Below are 22,854 nucleotides of genomic sequence, written 5' to 3'. Positions count from 1 at the left end.
AGCACAGAAGAGGAGAATTAGTTTTTTGCTTTTCCAAGATGACTTATTCAGTAAGAGGAAAGGAGCTTCATGAGCTCAGTTCATGCTCTGTATTTCAATATGGTGCTTAGAAATCCTAAAATAAGCCCCCTGTGCATACTGATGTTACAGTGGTATTTCTTCACTCCCTTTCCCTTAGAATGTGAGTATACTTCTCCCCTAATGGCAGCCTACTGGGTTTTCTACTGCAGTGATATTCCAGTGAAAGAAGCTTCCCTAAAGCCCATACATCTCTTCACTCACTTATTTTTGCAGTTTCTACCTGTCTGCCAATCTTCATCTGTTTTCTTTAAGTACTTATTCTCTTAGCTCTCTCAAGACTACCCTTTGTGCAAGTTTATCTGACTATTCTTTGAATTTTTTTTTCATTACATACATATTGATTTATATAGTAAGATTCATTTCACCCCAAAAAAGGTCATTTATAACTGCTGTGAAATAGGATATAATGTCCTGCCTATAAATAGAGAAATTCTGGTTCCTTATAAGAAAAAATAAATAAAACTGTGGCCCAAGTCCCTGAAATTCCTCTAGTATTTGTAGTACGTAACCCATGCAGTTGTTTTGCACAACATAAATTACCTTGTTTGAAATTCATCAACATGTCTTTTTCTTTATTAATGATTGTGTCTCAGGTTCTCACTAGGATATATAGCAGTTGGAAAGAGGAATCAATCAATCTATTATCATACAGATGATTACAATATTATGTAGTCACTGAACCAAATGAAGTAACTCTTTTACGTGACTGTTTTAAAAGTGTTAAAGGGTCTAAAAATATTTCACATCTGCCTTCAACTCATGAATTCGGTATCAACCTTGAAGTTTCATGTTTAGTTCATTCTAATGTGCATACATTTTGTCTATGATATAGTCATCTATCAGAGGAACCTAACAGTGCTGTGTGATCTCACATATCAACTGCAATACTTAGGCCCAATGGAGTGAGTTAAGGATGGTGTTTCTATTTTACAACTGACTTGCAATTATTTTAAAATCGCTGAGCTAGATTCACTGCTACACTTTGGTTGCAAAGTGCAAGTCCAGCTACACAAGCAGTCATAAATCCAGGTGAACTGGAAACACAAAGCAGCCAGAGCATACCAGTGAATCTGGACTAGTAAACATTGGGTATGTGTTGAGTGGTTAGTATCATTTACATTTTATATTTTGTTAAACTGTTGTGTAATTTAAAAAGCAATCTGCATAATCCTTGTAAATCGACTCTACGTTACAGCCAGGTTTTGTAATGGCTTTTACATCACTGTCACATGACTTGGGCATTCTTGTCTAGGTGCCAGAGCAGCAGGCAGGTCTAATGGTCAGAGTGGGAATCAGACCTAGTGTTAGAATAGGAGTTGGTAGCCAAGAATCGGAGCCCAGGCTCAGAGCTGGAGTCAGAGGCCAGGTGCCAGAGGCAAGGGTCACAGCCAGAATCATAGGCCAGGAATTGGAGCTGTGGGGACAGAGCTGAGTTCCCTGGAGTGAGGCAAGGCTGGGGCCAATGCAGAAGCAGGGCTGGGAGCAAGGCTACAGGCAGGCACAGGAGCTGTCATAGCTGTGTGTAAATCCTTTGAGCAGCCACTGAATTGCTGCTGCTGCTGGACTTAGGAGCTGATCTGCTAGTGCTGATTCTTCCAACCAAACAGGTGGCGTAGCCCATCAGGCAGCCTACTACAGGACAGCTGCACTTACCTGGAGACTGGCTCTGCTGTGGGCCCTGGTTAATGATAATCGCCAGCATAGTGCATGCTGCAATGCGTCACACTACAGTGTCTGACAATAGGTAATTCCAGATGACCAATGGGGTAAAAAGTGTGGCTAAAATATCTTCCGTACTGAAAGTCTTTCTTCCCTTTGCTGTGTGGAGCACTCAGCACGTAACCCTACATATAATTCATATTAAGAACAAAAACAAAAAAATCCTTGAACTTGCAGGTCACTTTTGCCGTATTACAAATTGTGAGAATAATCTACAAAGAAGTATATTTCTGCGTTTTAGAACCAAATGTCATCAGACAAGTGCAAAAAAAAAATTGAAAACATGAAATATTTTGATTTTGGTGCTCCTTAAAATAACTAAATTAACAAAAGAACCAAAGAAACTATTTTCTTGGGCTAAGAATTTTTGTATTGTATACTGTATGTTGCTGTCAGTTCACTGTTCTACTGAATATGCTGTGTTTATCATCAAAAACAGTAACAAAAGAAGAAGATGTTGTCTTATTGATACTATAAACATACTCCTGTTAATTATTTTTTTAATCTCTAAAGAGCCTCATCAAATGGGGCCAAATTCTTGTCTTGGATGTTCACACACAGGGCCAAATCCAGGATCCAGCACCAAGGCTGAGTTATCCAGAGACAAAATCTGATATTCTAGCCTTGTTGTAGTCATTGGCATGTCTCCTGTTCACTGCCATGGGGCTAGGATTCCATCTCAGAACTTTAAGTAATAATTCCCTAGACTGCAAAGTAGCTCCATGGAGGGTACTTCAGCCCAATTGCTGAAGTAGCTCTCTAGACCCTTTGCCACAGTAGAGTCCCCTCCAGTCCTACCCTATCTTGCATGCCTCCTGCACTCTGCACCGTATGGAACTCTGCAGAGGTGAGCTCCATGCTGCCCAGAGGATGCATACCTCTAGTGTGTGACCCACTCTCCCTCTGTTCAAAACACACCACACTACAATGGCACCTCTGTAGCTATGTAGGTGAGATTGGATTTTTCTAGTATTTCTATTGGAATTGACAGAAGCTGTGAAAATGCATCTGAGAAAAGAATTGAGTCCATTATGTGTTTTCTTCCATAACACAAATCACGTTCTTAAGAAACTATAGATCATTACATTGTAAAATTATTCTTGGCATTATACTTTAAAGTCTCAGGACATAGACAGATTTTTCCTGGATTTTGAAAGAGGTTCATCAGAGAAGTTTAAACCTCCCCACATATTTAAACCAGGCATGTTTACATTGTACACAGAATAGAATTCCATTTTAGTGGGATATTTCTTCTAGCAAAGGTTTGAAAATTCAAAATAGTACAGTCCTTTGAAACATCTGTACGCTGTAGGCCTCTTTAATCTTTCATCTTTTGTAAGTATCAAATTTCATTAGAAAAATAAGCTATAGGCATTGTGAACTAAGAATGGTGAAATTCAATATTCTCAATGACAATTCCAAAAATGAGCTGCAAAAGAGAAAAATGTAGCCTAGCCTCTAGTGTAGTGCTTTGCATCTAAATATCCTAAAGAGTAGAGAGATTTTAGGTACAGTTTGTTTTATTAAATCATTTTCATAGAATCATAGAAGATTAGGGTTGGAAGAGACCTCAGGAGGTCATCTAGTCCAGTCCCCTGCTCATAGCAGGACCAACCCCAAATAAATCATCCCAGCCAGGGCTTTGTCAAGCCTGGCTTTAAAAACCTCTAAGTATGGAGATTCCACCACCTCCCTAGGTAACCCATTCCAGTGCTTCACCACCCTCCTAGTGAAATATTTTTTTCCTAATATCCAACCTAGAGCTCCCCCATTGCAACTTGAGACCATCATTCCTTGTTCTGTCATCTGCCACCACTGAGAACAGCCTAGCTCAGGGGTGGGCAAATTTTTGGGCCCAAGGGCCACTTCAGGGTTGTGAAACTGTATGGAGGATAGCAGCCTTCAACTACCTGAAGGGGGGTTCCAAAGAGGATGGAGCTATGCTGTTCTCAGTGGTGGCAGATGACAGAACAAGAAGCAATGGTCTCAAGTTGCAGTGGGGGAGGTCTAGGTTAGATATTAGGAAACACTGTTTCACTAGGAGGGTGGTGAAGCATTGGAATGGGTGGTGGAATCTCCATCCCTAGAGGTTTTTAAGGCCCAGCTTGACAAAGCCTTGGCTAGGATGATTTAGTTGGTGTTGGTCCTGCTTTGAGCAGGGTATTGGACTATATGACGACCTGAGGTCTCTTCTAACCCTAATATTCTATGATTCCATGATTCTAAAGGTTTTATAATACTCTGTCCACTATGAATGGTTATGATGTGAAAAGATTGGTTTAATTGATTTTTTTAGTAAACACATGTTATGTATTTTGAGTTACTGTGATTGTTTCGAGTTGTTGAATTCAAGCAAAAACCTTATTCATGTTAAGAACTCTAGACTCTATCTAGGCAATATATTATAGTGAGAAATCAGAATGAAAGCAGAGAGAATAATTCAAAATGGTTATTTCCTATCAGTTTAGAATATAAGTGTAGCAGCTGTTCTTATTCTTAATATACTCTTGAAAAAATTGCATAGTTTAATGAAAAATGTCTCTATTCATAAAACTTAAAATACTCACACATGTAAAAAGTCATAATGTTTTGGCAAATAGTACTTTGTAAGGAATGTGCATGAAACATACCTGCTCCATAACTAGAATTTAATATAAAGTGTACTCAAATATGTTGGAAAAGCAAACTGAAAACAAACCAAAAGCAGTCTGGCCAGATTGTGAATGCCTTAGTTACATCGATGAGGCATTTACTCACAGAAGAAGTTCTACTCAAGTTAATGGGACTACATGTGTGAATAATTGCTCACCAATAAGAGTAAAGGATTCACAATCTAGCCTCAAGAGACAATATAGATTTCTAGACAATATATATCTTGGGAAAACACACACACTCCTAAGCTAAATGATATATTTTTCCTTTTTCTTCAGGTGTAATTCATGGATCATCATTTGTTCTTGACATAAATGATTTTCTCCTTAAAACAAGTTTCAAAGAAAGAAGCAGAGCTCTGATAGGCCCATTCTGTTGTTCTGTCAATGTGGAAGCTAAGTGGTGTAAGCACAGTGGTAATCCTGGTCCAGAGCAATCCGTTCCAAAAATACATATTGACTTCAGAGGAGGGCTGATACAGGTCTGTATATGTTTTTGGTGTATATGTTTTTGATGTTGTGAAGGCCAGGACTATAACAGGGTTCAAAAAAGAACTAGATAAATTCATGGAGGATAGGTCCATCTGTGGCTATTAACCAGGATGGGCAGGGATGGTGTCTCTAGCCTCTGTTTGCCAGAAGCTGGGAATGGGCGACAGGGGATGGATCACTTGGTGATTATCTGTTTTGTTCATTTCCTCTGGGGCACCTGGCATTGGCCACTGTTGGAAGACAGAATGCTGGGCTAGATGGACCTTTGGTCTGACCCAGTGTGGCCTTTCTTATGGTTCTGATATATAACCGAATTTGCCTTGAATTCTGATTCTCCTGTCTAAACTGCACAGAAAACTTGTAAAGCTTTGCATCATGAGACAGTTCACCACATTTGAAAATTTTTACATTTTGAAAGACGTGTGTATTTATGTGAAACTACTGATTAAACAAAACTGCATAGAGTATTGACAAGAACTGTTCAGGCCATTTTACTGTAGTGTAGCTGTATGTGTGTGTTCCCTTAAAAGTACTGCATCAGGTTACTAACACTTAACATTTGGGAGCCTGTTCTGTTTTCTGTGTGCGTGCATATGTGTATGCATGCGTAATGCCTTGGGACAGCTCTAACAAATGCACTTCAATTTTTTAAAACGTACAAAAAATTCTCAGGGGAGTAATTGATAATTGTTGTTTGTAGCAATTAACACTCAGTTTTACATGCTATCCGCCACTTCAGTTAAATGTGTCCGTAACTTGAAGAATTACAAGAAACAGTCCAAGAAACAGAGGAGTTTTTGAAATGAAGAATTCTGATTCTGTATAACATAAGCAAGAGGGTTGTAATATAATTAGGACAAGATACACACATATTTACAGTAAGATTTACAAGCACCAAATGTTAAAAATAAATAAACTCCAGCACATAAACTGTTCAATAAATACTTATAAACAAAATGTTTGCAGAAATCTGGATCAGTTTGTAAATGTTGGCAAAATGAAAAAGGCTATATTTACAATTAATCATACACAACAAATAATTTGACAAGCTCTAAATATGACCTCATGTATCACCATCATTAATGTGTACTACGGTAGTACCTAAACGTCCCAAATTATATTGGTGTCTCTTTGTGCTAGATTCTGTATCACATATAGAAAGAGAGTCCCTGCCCTGAAGATCTTTCAATCTAAATAGACAAGACAGATAAAGAGTGGGAGAAAGGAATTGTTTATCCCCACTTCACAGATGAAGAATTTAGGCACAGTGAGATTATCTGTGCAGCTTTGAGAAAATCACTTAATTTGGGGCAGAGCCAAGAATTAAACTATGTCTTTTGTGTCCCAGTCCAGTGCCTTAACCACAAGACCATCCTTCCTCACTACCACACCATGGTGAGGCAAAAAACTTGTCGTCAGCTTTGACTGTAAGGCGCTCTCCTCCTCCTTGCAGTATGAGTATTAAATGTTACTACTGAATCCTCCAGACCATTCCGTCAGGTGTCTCTGTTTTTAGTCTTTGTTTTCCTCTCCTGTACACTTACAATTCATAGTTGTAGGTTACTTCCAATTCAGGACCATTTGCCTTTCTACTTCCACAAGGCCATACTTTCTCCCACAATTTATGTGTGGCTGCAGAGGAAGGGAAAATGTGGTTTTCAACCAGCTTTATTGCAAGTCTTTTTAGGTCTCCTCGGGCTTCCTGCTTCAGTACTCATAGTGAAAAGATCTTTTGTCTCTGTTCTTCCACCCACCAACTGCAGACTTTTGACCTACCATCTGGTGGTTTCATCCTGTGATGAAATCAATAGATAAGGTTGCTTCTGTTTTTCTCTCTCTCTCTATGGGTACACTTCTGCACTTAGAATCCTGAATCATTGGTGGTCACCACATTGTGTCAGACAAATACTTGAGATACTGCATTCTAGATAGCCTACTAGTTTTTGGTGTCTTGATATTCCACTGGGTCCAACACTGGAATTCCAAGGACCAGGGCTCAATTAAATTCTGAGTGATGTGGCACGGATTAGACCAGCTATCTCTTTAAATTAGATGCAGAGGGGGTTCTGGGAATATGTCAGGGCAATTGTTGAAAAATTACTTTGTCATCAATTTGTCACTGGTTTGTCCAAGCCTGCAGGATTGCTGCAGACAGCAGTGTGAATGAAGAAATGCAGCACTGCTTGACAAGGTGAAAGGGAACAGTTCTTTAATTTTTCTCTCAGCCAGGAAAGACAGATCCATTCGTTCCCCAGTGCACTTGCTGCCTGCCGAAATCACCCAGATAGGATTAGACGTATTAGTGTTCAAATACCTGGGATTACATATCATTCACGGTTATATGATTCACCATGCAGAGCCAGTTAACATGTAACAAACATTGCAGAAATCTTTTCAACATTTTTTTAAACCTTGTCAATTCACTTTTTTTCACTTCTCTGTCTTTCTCTTGCCTTCTTCTGAAAAGGTTTATGTATCTTCAGAATTTTTAACAGGTTTCAGAGTAAGAGCTGTGTTAGTCTGTATTCGCAAAAAGAAAAGGAGCACTTGTGGCACCTTAGGGACTAACCAGTTTATTTGAGCATAAGCTTTCGTGAGCTACAGCTCACTTCATCGGATGCAGCATGAAGTGAGCTGTAGCTCACGAAAGCTTATGCTCAAATAAACTGGTTAGTCTCTAAGGTGCTACAAGTACTCCTTTTCTTTTTTCAGAATTTTTAAGTGTATTTTCCTCATTTTTTTTCTACACACCTGAATGTTTTGATTAAGGATGGCCTGAACTAGAACCCTAAACATGCAACTCCCTAAAATTTGGGAACATCTAACTGAGATCTCATCCAAATTCAAACTTTGCTCAAATCAACAGCAGTGCATTCTGAAGATGGGCCCTCCCCCATGGAAGTGTGGCTCTAGATCCTAATCTATCCTTTCCCCAAACTGAAAATTGTTGGGATTCAGGGTTATGGTATGTCTGTCTTTCTAAGGTACTGATACCACAGTATCTGAGCATCTCAACATTTTTATATTTAAAATAAATGTAAAGTATATTTATCCTTATGAGTCCATTATAAAGAGAGTCCTGAGCTGCAAAGATTGGATTTAAATCTGAATCTCAATTAAAACACATGGTAGCATGTAAATTAAAAACAAACAAACAAAAACCCCTACCAAAATAAAACTGCACTACATATACACAGTTTCCTCCCTGGGGAGAGGATGAGAGAAAAAGCAAGGAAATGGGAGGACAAGAATTTGGGTCTGGGGTTTTGTCTTTTATTTCACCACCTATTTTTGCTATACTATGTCTCTGCTTTCCCCATGTTCTCTCACTTTCACTAATCCTCCCTGTTTTCTCTAAACTTCTCTTCTTTCCTTTTCTCATGATGTCACTCTCACCTTCTTATTCTGTTTTTTTTTTCCATTACTGTTCTACCACACTGCTCTCTCTTTTGATGGTTTTATGGGTGAGAAGAGAACTGGATTACCTTCCAAAGAAACCAAATACCAGGAATAAGATACTCATAACTGTTATGTGGTTTCTTGCTTGGGCAACATATCCAGGTCTTTCTCTCCCAAGAAATATTGTGAAATTTACTTCATGCTGCTATTCTTTATCCTCTGTGTTAGGTTTATTAGACCTTTTTTAATCAGCACATGCTCATGAATTGTAGGATAGTGAGGGACTACTGTGTCAATAACTGCATGATTCAGAACCTGCACCTCCCCAGGTCCAAAATAGCCTGAATCTGATTGTCTTCCAGACTTGCTGGAGAATTGTTGGAGAGTGAAGGGGATTTGAGTTTTAAAGTTGCCTGGTTTGCTGGCAGTGAGTTATACTGAATTTTACTGCTGAACTTTTAGAGTAATATTTGTGATATGTTTTTAAGATATGTCAAGGATGGCTGCAGACTATGGAAAGGCATCTCTTGTGTGTTTGAATAAATCTAAATAAATAAAATAATTCATGTTTATCTATTTATTAACTTCTGTTCACTGGCAACTCTTTAAGGCTGTTCTGCATTTTCAGTTTTTACCAATTTTCACCAATAAATTACCAGTTTTTGTAATTAAAGGAGTTCTGTTTTTATGGACTTACACCCATTTATCAATCCACTCAATATTTTTTTCAGATACATATTTTTGTTAAACACTAACGCTTTATGTGATTGTTGAGTCCTGCAGCTCTAAGACTGAAGCAGTTCTGCAGAGTAAAACACAGAATACACACAGTGGAGGTTGGAAAATCAAACAACATTAATATCATGCTATGACTAGCTCACAAGGAAATGCTGCCCACCTATTTCTTTGCATCCGTTTATTGCGGCGCTCAATTTAAACAATCAATCCTCCACAGATAAAGATAGATAAGATAAGAAAAAGGTAAACTTGGGGCAAAAATGCAAATCTTGTTGGCCAGAATACCAACAAGAAAATCAGTGCTTAGAAATTTTCAAGAAAAGTAAATACAGAAGTGAAGAGGATTCATTGCATTGCAAGTACCGCAGGATTGAAGTCAGTGCTTGCGCTGATTGAATAAAGGAGCATGTCAAAAGTAAGCAACACAAGAAGTTTAAGGAAGATAATGAGTTTTGGGATAAACAATCAATATCAGGCACCAGGGCTTTAATGAAGTAGAGGACACAGCACGATTGTGTCAATGAATCTGTGGGTGCTCTTTGTTTTGCCGGGCAGCCGCTGTTAATTGCAGAGGGAAGTATTGGTGACTTTGTGCAACAATACTGTCCAGCAGCAAAAACCCTTCCTAATGTAGATAACCTCACTTGTAAGTATCTGAAAGAAAATGATGATGCTTTAGTATCTAAACTGGTGGAACAAATTGATGGAAATGTATCTAGTCTGATTTTTGATGAGTCTCTTGATGTTTTGGACCATCCGATTCTTGGCCTTTTGTTTTCATATTGTTATTTCAAAGTGAATAAACCTGCATTGTTTTGTGCTGATGTGACATTCATCTGCTCTGCTGACAGCTGTTTTGTTGAGGCAGCAATAACCGACATGGTTGAGATGTACAAACTACTTTGGAAAAATGTGGCCACAACTAACACAGATTCTGCTTCCTACATGGCTAAGTTTGCACGGGAGATTAAACTCAATCAGAAACCAGAGCTGCTATGTATTACCTGTCCTGCTCATCTGATTAATGTTGCACTGTCAGCTACTGTTACAGAAGAAATGAAACACATGAAATCTTGCATCATTGGATTTGGGGCTGTTTTCAAGCATGTGAACAAGTTGAAAGCTTTGTTTTACCCAGTGCAAGACAAGTGCAGAGCCGACTGCCTCTGTTTCTTACCCCTGTTGTGCCACATCAGTGGATGAGCTTATACTTTGCTGCCTGTCATGTAAATAATGTGTGGACTGTGCTAATGCATCTCCTAGATCACCTTGAGTTGTTTGGTTCTAAAGAAAAAATTCTGAAGAGACTGGCAAATAACCAAAATGACTGCTGATTCTGTGCACCACTGTAATGTTCATTGCTGAAAACTTGGAACACTGTGTGACACACAGAAAGCACTGGAGTTTTCTCCAGCAAGTGCCAGCACATTTGCCAATACAGACATTTACCGGATCCTGACAACCAAAATGTCAGCTTAGTATAGCACAAAAGCTGCAGGAGAAACATACAGTGAGAAAACCCAGCTGTTTCTGAATATCCTTCCAACTCCAGAACACGAGAAAATCAGAAAAGCATTCAAAACCTCAACACAATGCTCAATAATGACCGTGGCCTGTAATCTGAAGCCCAAAGTGTTTGGTGCCAAAGATTCTGTTTGCAATGTCATCCAGGTGTTCACCCCTTCCTCAAAGTGAATTTTGCAGCAAACTACGACCATTATGCCAGAGTATTTCAACCATTTGCCACTAAAGATGAAACTTCAAATCTGAAAGGGGAACTTACCACTTACATGAACACACCTAATCCTGACAATGTGAAATTGGATGTGCTGGCTTTTTAGACCAGTCATCAAAATGCACTTCCCAAGTTCAGCAAAGTGGCACGGCAAACTTTGAGTGTACCCCCGGATCCATTGATGCAGATTGCTTATTTTCAAAGTTGGACTACCTCTAAGACAGCAAGAGGCTCAACATGAGTGAGGATACTTTGAAGAAAATTATGCGAGTGTACGCTAACCAGAATCTCTGGAAAACCTACTAACTCTGAAAGACAAAAAATAGCCTTGTAGATAAAAAACAACTTTAAATTATACTTCAGTAAAATGTATATTATGAAAGTTTTGTTTTTTCTTTTTTCCAAGGGGTTTTTTTTAATAACAATATTTCATACCAGTTTTAATGTTTGGAAAATAAACACTGAAAAATTCCCAGATTTTTTTTTTTTTTTTTACAAATAAAAACTGAAAACATGGAACACTAAATATATATCATGGGGGTTTTATCTTATTCTCTGCATTGTTCCTTCTTAATTTCCTTCTCTTGTCCACCAATTTTAAGTGTAATGAAAAAGTATAAATGAAAGGAAGAAAACCCATAAAAACAGTAACTAAAAGATCTACCATGGAAACTTACTGCCAAACATATATATCACTCAAAGACAATTTCAATGAACCAGACCTAATGTTCTCCAAAGAATTACATTCCTAAGTGCCCCATTTTATAACACTGTGCTCTGAACAATTGAAACGTTAAAATTACTTTCCCCATAAGCTTATCCTAAAACCTGACTTAGGAGGACTACTCCCAGCACTAAGCAATATGCCCAACAGTAAGTGCAGAGCAGGCCTTTAGATTCTAAACACTTGAGCTCAGTTCCTGTCTATTTTATATATATGTGAGATGCATAGTATGCTTAGGGTACTCAATAAATAATAAAAATAAATGAATACCTTAGACTGGAGTAAAAGATAAATTTATCAAATGGCATGCTAGAATCTTTTTGCCATTTAGCAGGTTTGCAGAAAGTTACAGTATATGAAGCATATGCAGCAAAAAAAGATTGGGGGGAGGGATAGCTCAGGGGTTTGAGCATTGGCCTGCTAAACCCAGGGTTGTGAGTTCAATCCTTGAGGGGGCCATTTAGGGATCTGGGGAAAAAATTGGGGATTGGTCCTGCTTTGAGCAGGGGGTTGGACTAGATGACCTCCTGTGGTCCCTTCCAACCCTGATATTCTATATAGGTTTTTATTTTTATTGATTTTATTTACTTATTTTGTTAATTTGTTTAAAATAATTACATATTTTAAAGCAACATTTTTGTCATCTGTTCTGTTTTTTTCTTTTCATTATTTTTTTAATAAGGTCTTCTGGGGTCAAGAACATTTGAATTGTTTAGTTCTTCTCCATGAACTTCTGCAAGGGTATCTTACTGAACAAGGCAAGATGGAAATGCTGATCTCTGATCAAACATACCAGACTCGGTCTCCTATGGAAAGGAATCAAACCTCAAAAACTGAGCATACGTCAGATGATCTGAGAACAGGCCTGTTCCAGTACATACAAGATGCAGGTAGGAAGAATATTATTATTATTTTAAATTACAAAGTAAGTACAATAGTAACCTTTTAAAGATCACTTATCTATTACGAAGTTCTTTACCTTTTTTGGTAAAGCAATTGAAAATAACATCTGTTGCATCAACGTCTTTTTGATTTTTTTCCATTTAGCTGCAATCTTTTAAAAGTCAGGGAAATTGCTTTTTTATTTTCTCTCCTTTTGATCGTAAGAGATTTGTTTTTAAATACTTTTGTCTCATAAACCAGCCTGTTCCTTTTTAGAAATTACATAACCAATTATAGCTTTCTTTCATTTGACAGAAGCGCAGAAACTACCGAGTGCCTATGAAGTTGTGTTTTACAATGAAACTGAGGATAGTCCAGGAATAATGTTATGGAGATATCCAGAACCCAGAGTGCTTACCCTTGTAAGAATAACTCCTGTTCCTTTTAATACAACTGAAGATCCGGATATTAGCACTGCAGACCTTGGAGATGTTCTTCAGGTTGGTAATTGGGAATTCCTACTTTCATTAACAAAAGAGAATGTTGTTGTTATAAAGTTTATTCAGTGTTTTACAAATTGCTGTTAGTAAAAATTGTGCATAAAACAAACAATACGGGTCTAATGAAGTCAATGGGAGGTGAATTTTGCAGCTTAAACACATTGCTAATTTAAAATGAATCAAACCTACCATTTACCTGTGAAGGCTTTTCCATAGCATTATAAACTACAGCAAACCTCAGCAGTTCTGGTTTTCTATCTTCTTGCTGTGGGAGGTTGATTAGAGCAGTCCAATCCTATTGCCCCAATCCATGGATCTCCTCTTCAGGAGCACTTCTGTTCAGATGGAGTGTGGCTGTATACCCTAGTAGTGTTCCTGCAACTGCCAACTGCATTGCTCTTTCTTTATTTAGTAGGCCTGTTGTTCCCCAAAATACATTATTAGGAATTCTGTACTCTCTACTGTAATCCATCTTTATTATTTCCCTTATTCCCTGCATTTCTGTATAGATATCTATTCAACTGTGAATTCATTAATATTTTTAATTCTTACTTTTCACCTCTTTCTGCAGGCCATCTTCTGTCTTATTTAGATCTGCTTATTATTCAGTTTTGAAATAGTATTGCAAATTATATTAAATATATTGTCCTCCTCCTTTCCAAGTCAGTGAGAGGTATTACATTTTATTTTGTTATTGTTATAACTGTAATGGAAGAGTTTCTGTTTTAAGAATTGAATTATGCACCAGTATGCATTAACTTATGGATCAGGTTAATCTCCCACAGAAATATGATATAATATCATTATACTGCACAAAGTGTTAGTGAGATCATTTAGGTGTCCTGCCAATTTCTTTGCCCTCTAGAGAGGCAAGTTTCAATATCCTTAAATTGTATGAAGATTAAGAACTAAATTGAAGAAATCAACTAAGCTTGGCCTGAGGTTTCATCAAAGATCAAAATGGTGTTATCATGCACTTTCTTGAGGACTCCATTCAGTCCATGTGAAAACCTTCAAATTGCAGACCTTAAAGACTATATTTTCAAAGCAATGTGCAAGAAGTCTGCTGCATAAATCCCATTATAGTTAGTAGGTTTTGTGGGCAAAATTCCACGTGTACCACTTAAAAAATTTAGCCATATATAGTAACATAGGTTCTCCATTGAGTACGCCAGTGTGGTTCCCACTGTAGTTGTGCACCTCCCTCATGCATGTAAGACTGGAGGTTTTTTGAGTACCAGTGTCTGTGGGGGCTGTGTATGTAACCCACACACATTTTTAAATTGGATGTGATGTTCTGTTCCATCTAGAGGCACAGAGACCACTTAAAAAGAGAGATTAAAAAAAGAGATTAAAAAAAGCTACAGCCTTAGCTAACGGCCAGATGGCTTTTAGCTCACGCGGTAAAGGCTCATGCACTGAGGTCCCCGGTTTGATCCCACCCGCCGACAACCAGGGTTACATGTATATACTTTGTGCCTTCTCATGTTCCCATACAAGGGCATAAGGGCAAGGTGTCTGCAACCCTCCCTCAGTTCCCTCTTACCGGGTGGCAGTGAGATGGAACCTGGCAATTGTTCAACCCACTAGTTCTTAGCTTTAGCTAAACTTCTACAAATCTTTGGGAAAATCTTCAGAACTACTTCTCATCTTTTGTATTGACTGCCATGAACTGTTTCCATCCATTTGAACTGAACTGGTTAGAACCCCTCATACACCCTTGTACAGCATCCTTTAACATGGCAAGATTTAAGCCCTGTTCATCCTGTGATGGACTAATCCCTCTGAAAGAAGGAAATAGCAGGTTTCTCTCCTGTGTGGGGACATCTCCTATACTGAGCAGATTTTCTGTCAGCTTGTCATTCTCCATGAGAATGTGTAAGTTGCAAGATGCAAAGCTAAACCTCCATCTTCTGGGACACTCCATGAAGGTGTCATCAGACCCTGAGATCAGTTCTTGAGTTCTGCTTTCAGACAAGCCAGCTTCATTTAGCACCCCATCTAGCAGAAAAGCAACACCAAAGACCAGTACAGAGAAGATGGCACTGCTACCCAGCACTAGTACTAATATTGATACCACTGGCACCAAAACTGTCCTCAGCAGTTGAAAATGGTGCACCTCCTCTAGCGTCTACATCTGGCTCCAAAAAGGTCCGCTCCAAACAGAAGCAGAGATTCCAGATGGAACTCGGTGTCCTCCCATAAGGACAGATACTGTATGGTCGCTGAAGATAAATCCACCATGTACCTCATAGCATTGAGGGTTGGGGAAAAGGAGTAGCTTACAGTGCAGCAGACTCCTCCAGCATGAACCCCTGCTCTGATGATGCACCCATCAGTGTTCATGCCCACAAAGGAGGATGACCCCAGAGGACGAAGATCACCGTTGGTACCAAAACACCTACCTGCACCAGTAAGGACTCTGATACGGAGAACACTTTATATTTTGGCACTACCTTGGAGGAGGTCTACTTCTCCTCACCATCACTGTGGCATACATTTTCCCAACATCCAGTAGAGAGCCGCCTTCTCTGAGGTCAGTGATCAATACCATAGAGATAACTAACACCTTATCCTACAGGACTCAGCCACCACCTGTCCATCAGGAATAACCCTGGACTGACCAATTACCAACAAGCCAGCCTTATTCCTACAGCATGACACCATGGCCCTACTAGATTACCTGGTCCCGCTAACTCAGGCATCAGGAAGCTGATTTCCACCACATTCAAAGAAGAGGAAGAGGTTACCCTCCCAGTCAGCACTCCTGGCTTGACCACCGATGCCAGAGTTCCAGGGACAGAGCAGCACCAGCCCCCTGTATTACCGCCATGGGGCCTTTCATCTTTGTTACTTGATGAAACGATATCATTGGCACACGATGACTTCAAAGTGTTCCAGGAGCTACTTGTGACAATTGTTGAGACATTGGTGATTGAAAAATCAGTCATATTGAAGAAATCCATAAGCTATATGATGTCTGTGAGCTTCTGGTCCTGCTGCAAAATTGGTGGAGAAGTGGTACCAGGCACCTGCCACAGGATTTGAGTACTTCTACACCCACCTCAGCCCGGGGTTCCTTAATTGTGTCAATGGTACAATAAAAGTTAAAGTTGAGTAAGAGTAGCCACAAGGACCCCAAAAGGCTTGACCTTGTGTGAGAAAGTCACACTCCATTGCTTCCCTGCAGGGACTAATGGCCAGTCCTTCCTGGCCAAATATTATCAGGACATGGTGAAAGTGGTTGAACAGAAGAAAGGACTTGCATGCCTTCTGTATTGTCCATAGTTCCAGGGCATTGATGTGCATTCTGGACTCTCGAGATGTCCACACTTCTTGAGGTGGTCCCGGTAATGGAGTGTATATCCCCAGAGATCAAAAGGTGACTTTTGAATCCTTCAGTGAGTACAGAGCACAGTCTGTTCTCTGGCTGAACAACTCTGAGCCCTTGATCGTGGTCTGTGTTTTTTTCGGAATGGGATACGTCCAAGAAAACAGCAAATATGTCATGTATTGTTCCAGAGGAGCCTTACGCTACCAATCCTAGGGCGATATTCTCCTCCTTACTTGGTCAGACCAATTCAACTATGCCTTTCCTCCACTGCCACTTCTACTGCAAGTACTACACAAGATCCAAAAGTATAGTGCAACAGTAATCCTCATTGCCCCTTTCTGGCCCAGACAGTTCTGGTTCCCCAACCTCCTGCACATATCATCTCTCCTGCCGATTACCCTCCTGACCCAGTGCAATGGCAAGATCAAAAACCCAAATACACGACCACTCCACCTCACGGTGTGGTATTTGAATGGCATCGTTCCTAGAACATGCATGCTCCTCAGACAAATGAAACATCCTCTCTAATAACAGAAAGAACTTTACTAGAAAATGTTACCTAGCTAAATGGCAATGCTTCTTGTCCTGGTCACAGCAAAGAGGCATTCTGTCAGAAGCTACAGATATTCCCCTCATCCTAGACTGTATCCTATCTTTGAAGACATTGGGTCTATCCCTAAGCTCATTGTGAGTCCACTGAATGGTGGTCAGTGCACACCATCTACCTGATCAGGGCTACTCCATTTTCACACACCCACTATTCAACAGATTCTGGAAAGGCTTGATAAGAACTTTCCTGCCTCCTCAGAAGATTGTGCCCCACTGGGACCTGAATCTTGTTCTTTTGGTACTAATCAGGCTCCCCCTTTAGCTACTTGCTCCATGTCCCTCCTCTCCATGAAAATCGCCATTCTTGTAGCTATCACATCAGCAACAAGGGTCAGTGAGCTGGAAGCAATGATGGCAGACCCTCCATATATGGTGTTCCATAAAGATAAAGCTTATTTACACCTATTCCCCAAATTTGTCCATAAAATAGTTTTGGAATTTCACCTTAACCAATCCGTTCACTTACCTATATTCTTCCCAAAACTGCATGCATCTGCAGAAGAACATAGGCTCCACTCCCTTGATGTTCAACAAGCTTTGGCGTTTTACCTTCGGAGAACAAAACCAATCAGGAAGTCTCCGAGACTGTTTGTTGCTATAGCAGAAAGAGTAAGAGGGCATGCCATCACCACTCAGAGAATTTCCAAATGGATATCTGGCAGCATTCTACTCTGCTGTCAGCTCTCGAACCTCCCTCCCACTACAGGCGTAAGAGCTCACTCCACTAGAGCCTGAGCAATGACCATAGTGTGTCTTCAGGACATACCCTTCCTGGACATCTGTAAAACGGCCACGTGGAGTTCCACTCACATGTTTGCAGGGCATTATGCTCTGGTGCAGGACTGGGCTGCCAATGCCTCCTTTGGGACAGAGGTTCTCTGCTGAGCCCTACCATCTTCATCCTAACATCCTCCTCCTACTTAGGTACTGCCTGTCAACCATCCACAGTGGAATACAATATACTCCTGGGGGAATTCTGCACCATTCTGTGCATAATTAATAAGCCATGCATATTTTTAATTTTTTGCGCAGAAAAAGGCTGCAGTTCCACCATTTGCCCACTAGAGGGTGCTACAGCGCTAGAACAGAGTAGCCTCAGCAGAAAATAACTTTGGCTGGAAATTTGCTGCGGTCCTGCCTTTTGCCCACCAGAGGGCAGTGTGGTGATAGAACAGAGCAGCAGCTCCCGGCCAGCTAAGGAAGAGAAAGAGCCTACCTTCTTCACAGCACCTGTTGGGCCAAGTCAGGAGATGGGGGCTATGGGGCGACAGACAGCGTGGGGCTGCTGTGGGACAGGGACTCATAAGGGCTAGTGGGGGAGGACAGACTGGGGCAGGGGCTGAATGGGAGTGGCGGCACAGAGTCACGGGGGAGGGAAGTGCAGGGTCACATGGAGACAGAGGAGAGTGTGCAGGACCACACAGAAACAGGGGGGTGTCTGAGTGGGGGTGGAGGGACATGTGGACAGGGGCATATGTGCCTGACTGAATGGAAGAGGCTAGGGATCAGCCAGGGTCTCCATGGGGGAAGCTCCCCAGTCTCTCCCTAACCCCCCAAAAAACCTGTCCCATACTTTTCCCACTCATACCCAACAACCCTCCAAGTTCACACCCTGACTCCTTCCCAGCAATTACTTCCCTCTCCCTCAGCTCCTTTGTTATCCCTGACTTCCCCAAGCCTTTGCACTGCTTGTGACGGGTGTGGGAAATATGATTCTGTACTGTCATTTAAATAATTATTAATCAAAGTTCTGTATTAATATGCCTAGTAAGGAATCTATTTGTCAAAAAACATTTCCTGAATCTTTTTGTTGTCTGTATTGTTACAGACATACTTGTCCACAGGTATTTTGAAATAAATTACCAAAAATAATTGAAACTGGTATGATTATATTGCATAATTTTGACAAATAAAATATGCAGAATTTGAATATACTGTGCACAGAATTTTTTTTGTTGCAAAATTTTTGATTTTTTTGGTGCAGAAGAAGGAGGTTACTTGCAGAAGAAGAGAAGGTTACTTACCAGTCACTGGAGATTCTTCAAGATGTGTGGTCTCTGTCAGTATTCCATTACCTGCTCTCCTTCTTCTCTGCTGTGGATCTGCTCTAATTCACAGTGGAAAAGTAACTGAAGAGGCAGTTGGTCCACCCTGCCCTTTATCACCTTGGTTGGAGGCATGAGGCAAGCCAGGGTGCATCCACAGACCAATGGACACTACTTTAAAATTCTTCGACTTCAGGCACTGCGTAAGCCACAGTGGAATACAGATATGGACCACACATCCTGAAGAACCTCCAGTTATAGGTAAATGACCTCTTACTTATCCTACAGTAACTGTGGTTCTTCTAGATGGTGTCACTGTGGATCCCACGACCTGCCCTCCATCCCTATTTTTCAAAGTCCTTAGCAACATGGCTTTGAATTCCGAGGCAACTGAGGGAGGATCACAGCCTCTTTGCCCTTTATGGGAGTACAAGGAGGCACAGTGTCATATGTCCAAAATTCTAGTCACAAGTGCAAGAGGCACATACACACCTACAATAAGATCTACACTAACATCTCAAAGAACCACATTTACCGTACAGTAAGTAACATTCTGAACATGGCAAGTGTTTTCTTTTTGATTAGAATAATGTGGCTATTTAGGTGGAAGAGGTAACATTTAGTGGATTTTCAAGATCCTCTAGATGAATGTTTCTTAAACGTGATTGGTCTTAACTTTAGTATAAGTCTGGATGGAACAGAAGGCCTTTCAGCATGCATACAAAATTTTATTCTAGACTTTGTTTAAAAAAAACCTATGATGTCTACAAGATGTTCTTGTTCTGCTTGTCTTCTCTGTGTAAATTCCTTTGTTTCTTCATTTTCAATATATCTACTAAGTACAGAAATAGGAAATGTTGTCCCTAAAAAGACAATTCACAAGATAAAGGGAAAAGAAAAGAAAAAAAATCATTTTTATTTGAATTCACTTGTGGTGAAACAGTACAAAGGCTTCAGCATATTTGTGAACAAGGTAATTACAATCAGCACATTTAAAAAGGGAACCAAATAAGTTTTTAAAACAGTAATGATACAAAAGTGCATAGAAATCACATTTAAAACAGCTTTCCCAGTAGGGAGCATATCTTGAAATACTATGGGGTCCCATACTGTAACCAGCTGTGATCCCAATAAGGCCTCAGTTCTATACTGTCAGATAAATTCAGTCTAAGGTGCACGTGTGTAATTTCACTTATATTTAACATTTAAAATGTTGCCAGTTGTATGTTCATCTTTTAAAGTAAATCATTGTGACATTTCATCTGGCTTTCTGGCTTTACTAAACTCTTTTATGGCACATCTTTTTAATCATCATGAATAAATGTTGGAAGCCTCTTTGTTTCTATAACATCTTCAGATTATTAGAATTTATGAAAACTTCACTGTAAACAGAACTTCGTTAGATATCAGAATTCATTACATGCTGGCTGCAATTTTACTGTAATCTTAGGATAGCCTAACTGCTTCAGATAAATAAGAACTGATCTGAATCATCATGTCTCTCTCAAATCAAATTTTAATGTAGGTTCAAAAATGTTCCAATAGCTTGTTTTCTCACTTTTACTCCATTGTCGCCTGATCTATAGATGATGTACAAGAACCCTCAGTTATCACTTTGAGGTTTGACAGGTTCTTGTCCAAAGATCAGGCTCAGTATTATTAAAATCACTGCGTAGTTGGGAACCCCAATTTGCAGAGTTGCAACACTCATACTATAGGAACTTTCCTATATTTACAAATAATTTATTAATACACCTAGCACAGTCACAAACACTCTAACTCAGTAAAGTAGGTAGAGAGAATACAGAAAGTACATCTGAACATCCGTACTCACACCATTCCTTGAAGAACAACCTGAAATGTTAGCCATTATCTTCCTCATCACCACCATCATCTTCACCAGTGGCCATCATTCTGGCACTTCCCAAGGGCTACATCTCTCTCTCTCTCCTCCTGCCCACAGCCTGGGATACCACTTTTATAATATGTTACACTGATGCTACCATGCCTAATTCATATTCAGTAGGGTTTTCTCCCCTCTTCCTTATTTGTATTTCCTTTCCTTATTAATGTTGAGGTGTCCTTCTTCTATAGGTTAGTATATTAATGATTTCAGCCCATCATATATGTCAATTAGTTGTCATGGCACTCTTGAGGTTGGATGTTTTTTTCCAAACTTTCAACAAGCTGGTGTTAGCTCATGTTTCTGTGGTTGGTTGATGTCATTATGGACAAAATTCCCCCTTACACTCTAAGTCCAGTTCCCCAAAGCTTAGGGGTTACCGTTGGACCATTTATCTATGCCAAAGTTCATAGGCCTCAAGACTCATGATAACTGCTGAAACCAATGTCTTACAGGTTTCAAAGTAGCAGCTGTGATAATCTGTATTCGCAAAAAGAAAAGGAATACTTGTGGCACCTTAGAGATTAACAAAATTATTTGAGCTTAAGCTTTCGTGAGCTACAGATCACTTCATCAGTTGTATTCAGTGGAAAATACACTGGGGAGATTTATATACATAGAGAACATGAAACAATGGGTGTTACCATACACACTGTAACCAGAGTGATCACTTAAGGTGAGCTATTACCAGCAGGAGAGCCGCAGGGGGGCACCTTTTGTAGTGGTAATCAAGGTGGGCCATTTCCAGCAGCTGACAAGAACGTCTGAGGAACAGTGGGGGGGGGGGGATAAACATGGGGAAATAGTTTTACTTTGTGTAATGACCCATCCACTCCCAGTCTCTACTCAAGCCTAAGTTAATTGTATCCAGTTTGCAAATTAATTCCAATTCAGCAGTCTCTCGTTGGAGTCTGTTTTTGAAGTTTTTTTGTTGAAGTGTAACCACTTTTAGGTCTGTAATCGAATGACCAGAGAGACTGAAGTGTTCTCCAACTGGTTTTTGAATGTTATAATTCCTGACGTCTGATTTGTGTCCATTTATTCTTTTACGTAGAGACTAGTCTGTAGGTTCCTTGCATTGCTGCTGAATATGATAGCAGCAAGGCAGTGAATATAGTAAAGGAAAGCTATGCCCTATGGGCTACACCACTGCGTGTAAATATTTGTCTTAGTCAAGTTACTTAGGTTGATTTTTTTATATATATATTTCTTACTTTGCTTCTTTTTTCTATTGGAGGAAAGAGAGCTTTTCATCTGTGATTTTGTTAAAAATGTTTGGTCTTTGTGTTTTGGGGGAAGAGAGGGGAAACCATCCCCAGCTTGGTTACAGCCATGATAATCCCCATTCTGCCTTTTTTACATCCTACAAACGCTCCTGACTCCTCATCTTTCCAGACAAAAAGGACTTCATTGTACTCATTTGGATCTTGCCAATATCTCTTTTTAATTTGTTAGAAGAGCCACTGTTCAGTGACATAAGGTATTTCCTATTCCCACATGCTAAAACCAATACCTCTGCAGCATACCTATCCCTGTTGACCCAGACAGCAAGAAACCAGGACCAGAAATGTTATTTTTCTGGCTCTTCTACATAGTGGTTTTCTGGCAGGTCAGGTCCTAACTTATCCCCACCACTCTCCAAATTGTTTCCCTGGCTCTGCATAGCATCTGTTATTGGTAACAGAGATCTACACTTTCCTTGCATAGCACATAAGAAAACTTTTAAGCTTCATATACTCCATTCTTGAAGTTAGAGCTCAAAATGTAGATGGTGACAACATTATACTGGTTTCAGTGTAAGATTTGTTCTATGCCAAAAAAAGCATTGTTAGACCCAAGGAATGATCATTTTAAAGCTCAACATCTAGACCATCATGGCTAAAAATATATGCCTTATATCATTAGAAACTAGGTCATCTTAAAGAAGAGTTCTGGCATCTTAATTAGCACACAAAGATGTTGCATATCATTTACAGGAGACACTTGTCCCCTCCAGACTTGACTTTTGCAAAAATTTAAATGAGCAATGGTAAGTATTTTTT

At 39.8% G+C, this 22,854-nt stretch overlaps 1 protein-coding gene across 6 annotated transcripts in view; it reads left to right on the top strand.

The window, feature by feature from the left end:
• Positions 1 to 22,854, top strand: part of VPS13B (vacuolar protein sorting 13 homolog B) — a 921,287-nt gene that overhangs the window by 788,640 nt on the left and 109,793 nt on the right. For all 6 annotated transcript variants that reach the window (XM_073330465.1, XM_073330462.1, XM_073330464.1 and 3 more), the window contains exons 37-39: positions 4,731 to 4,933; positions 12,222 to 12,429; positions 12,737 to 12,921. In XM_073330465.1, the coding sequence (XP_073186566.1) occupies positions 4,731 to 4,933; positions 12,222 to 12,429; positions 12,737 to 12,921 (596 nt within the window). The remainder of the gene's footprint in view (positions 1 to 4,730; positions 4,934 to 12,221; positions 12,430 to 12,736; positions 12,922 to 22,854) is intronic.

The sequence above is a fragment of the Lepidochelys kempii genome, chromosome 2 (assembly GCF_965140265.1).
Source record: "Lepidochelys kempii isolate rLepKem1 chromosome 2, rLepKem1.hap2, whole genome shotgun sequence".
NCBI lineage: Eukaryota > Metazoa > Chordata > Testudines > Cheloniidae > Lepidochelys > Lepidochelys kempii.
Note: the sequence above shows the minus strand (reverse complement) of the source record. Positions and strands in the feature narration are given on the sequence as shown.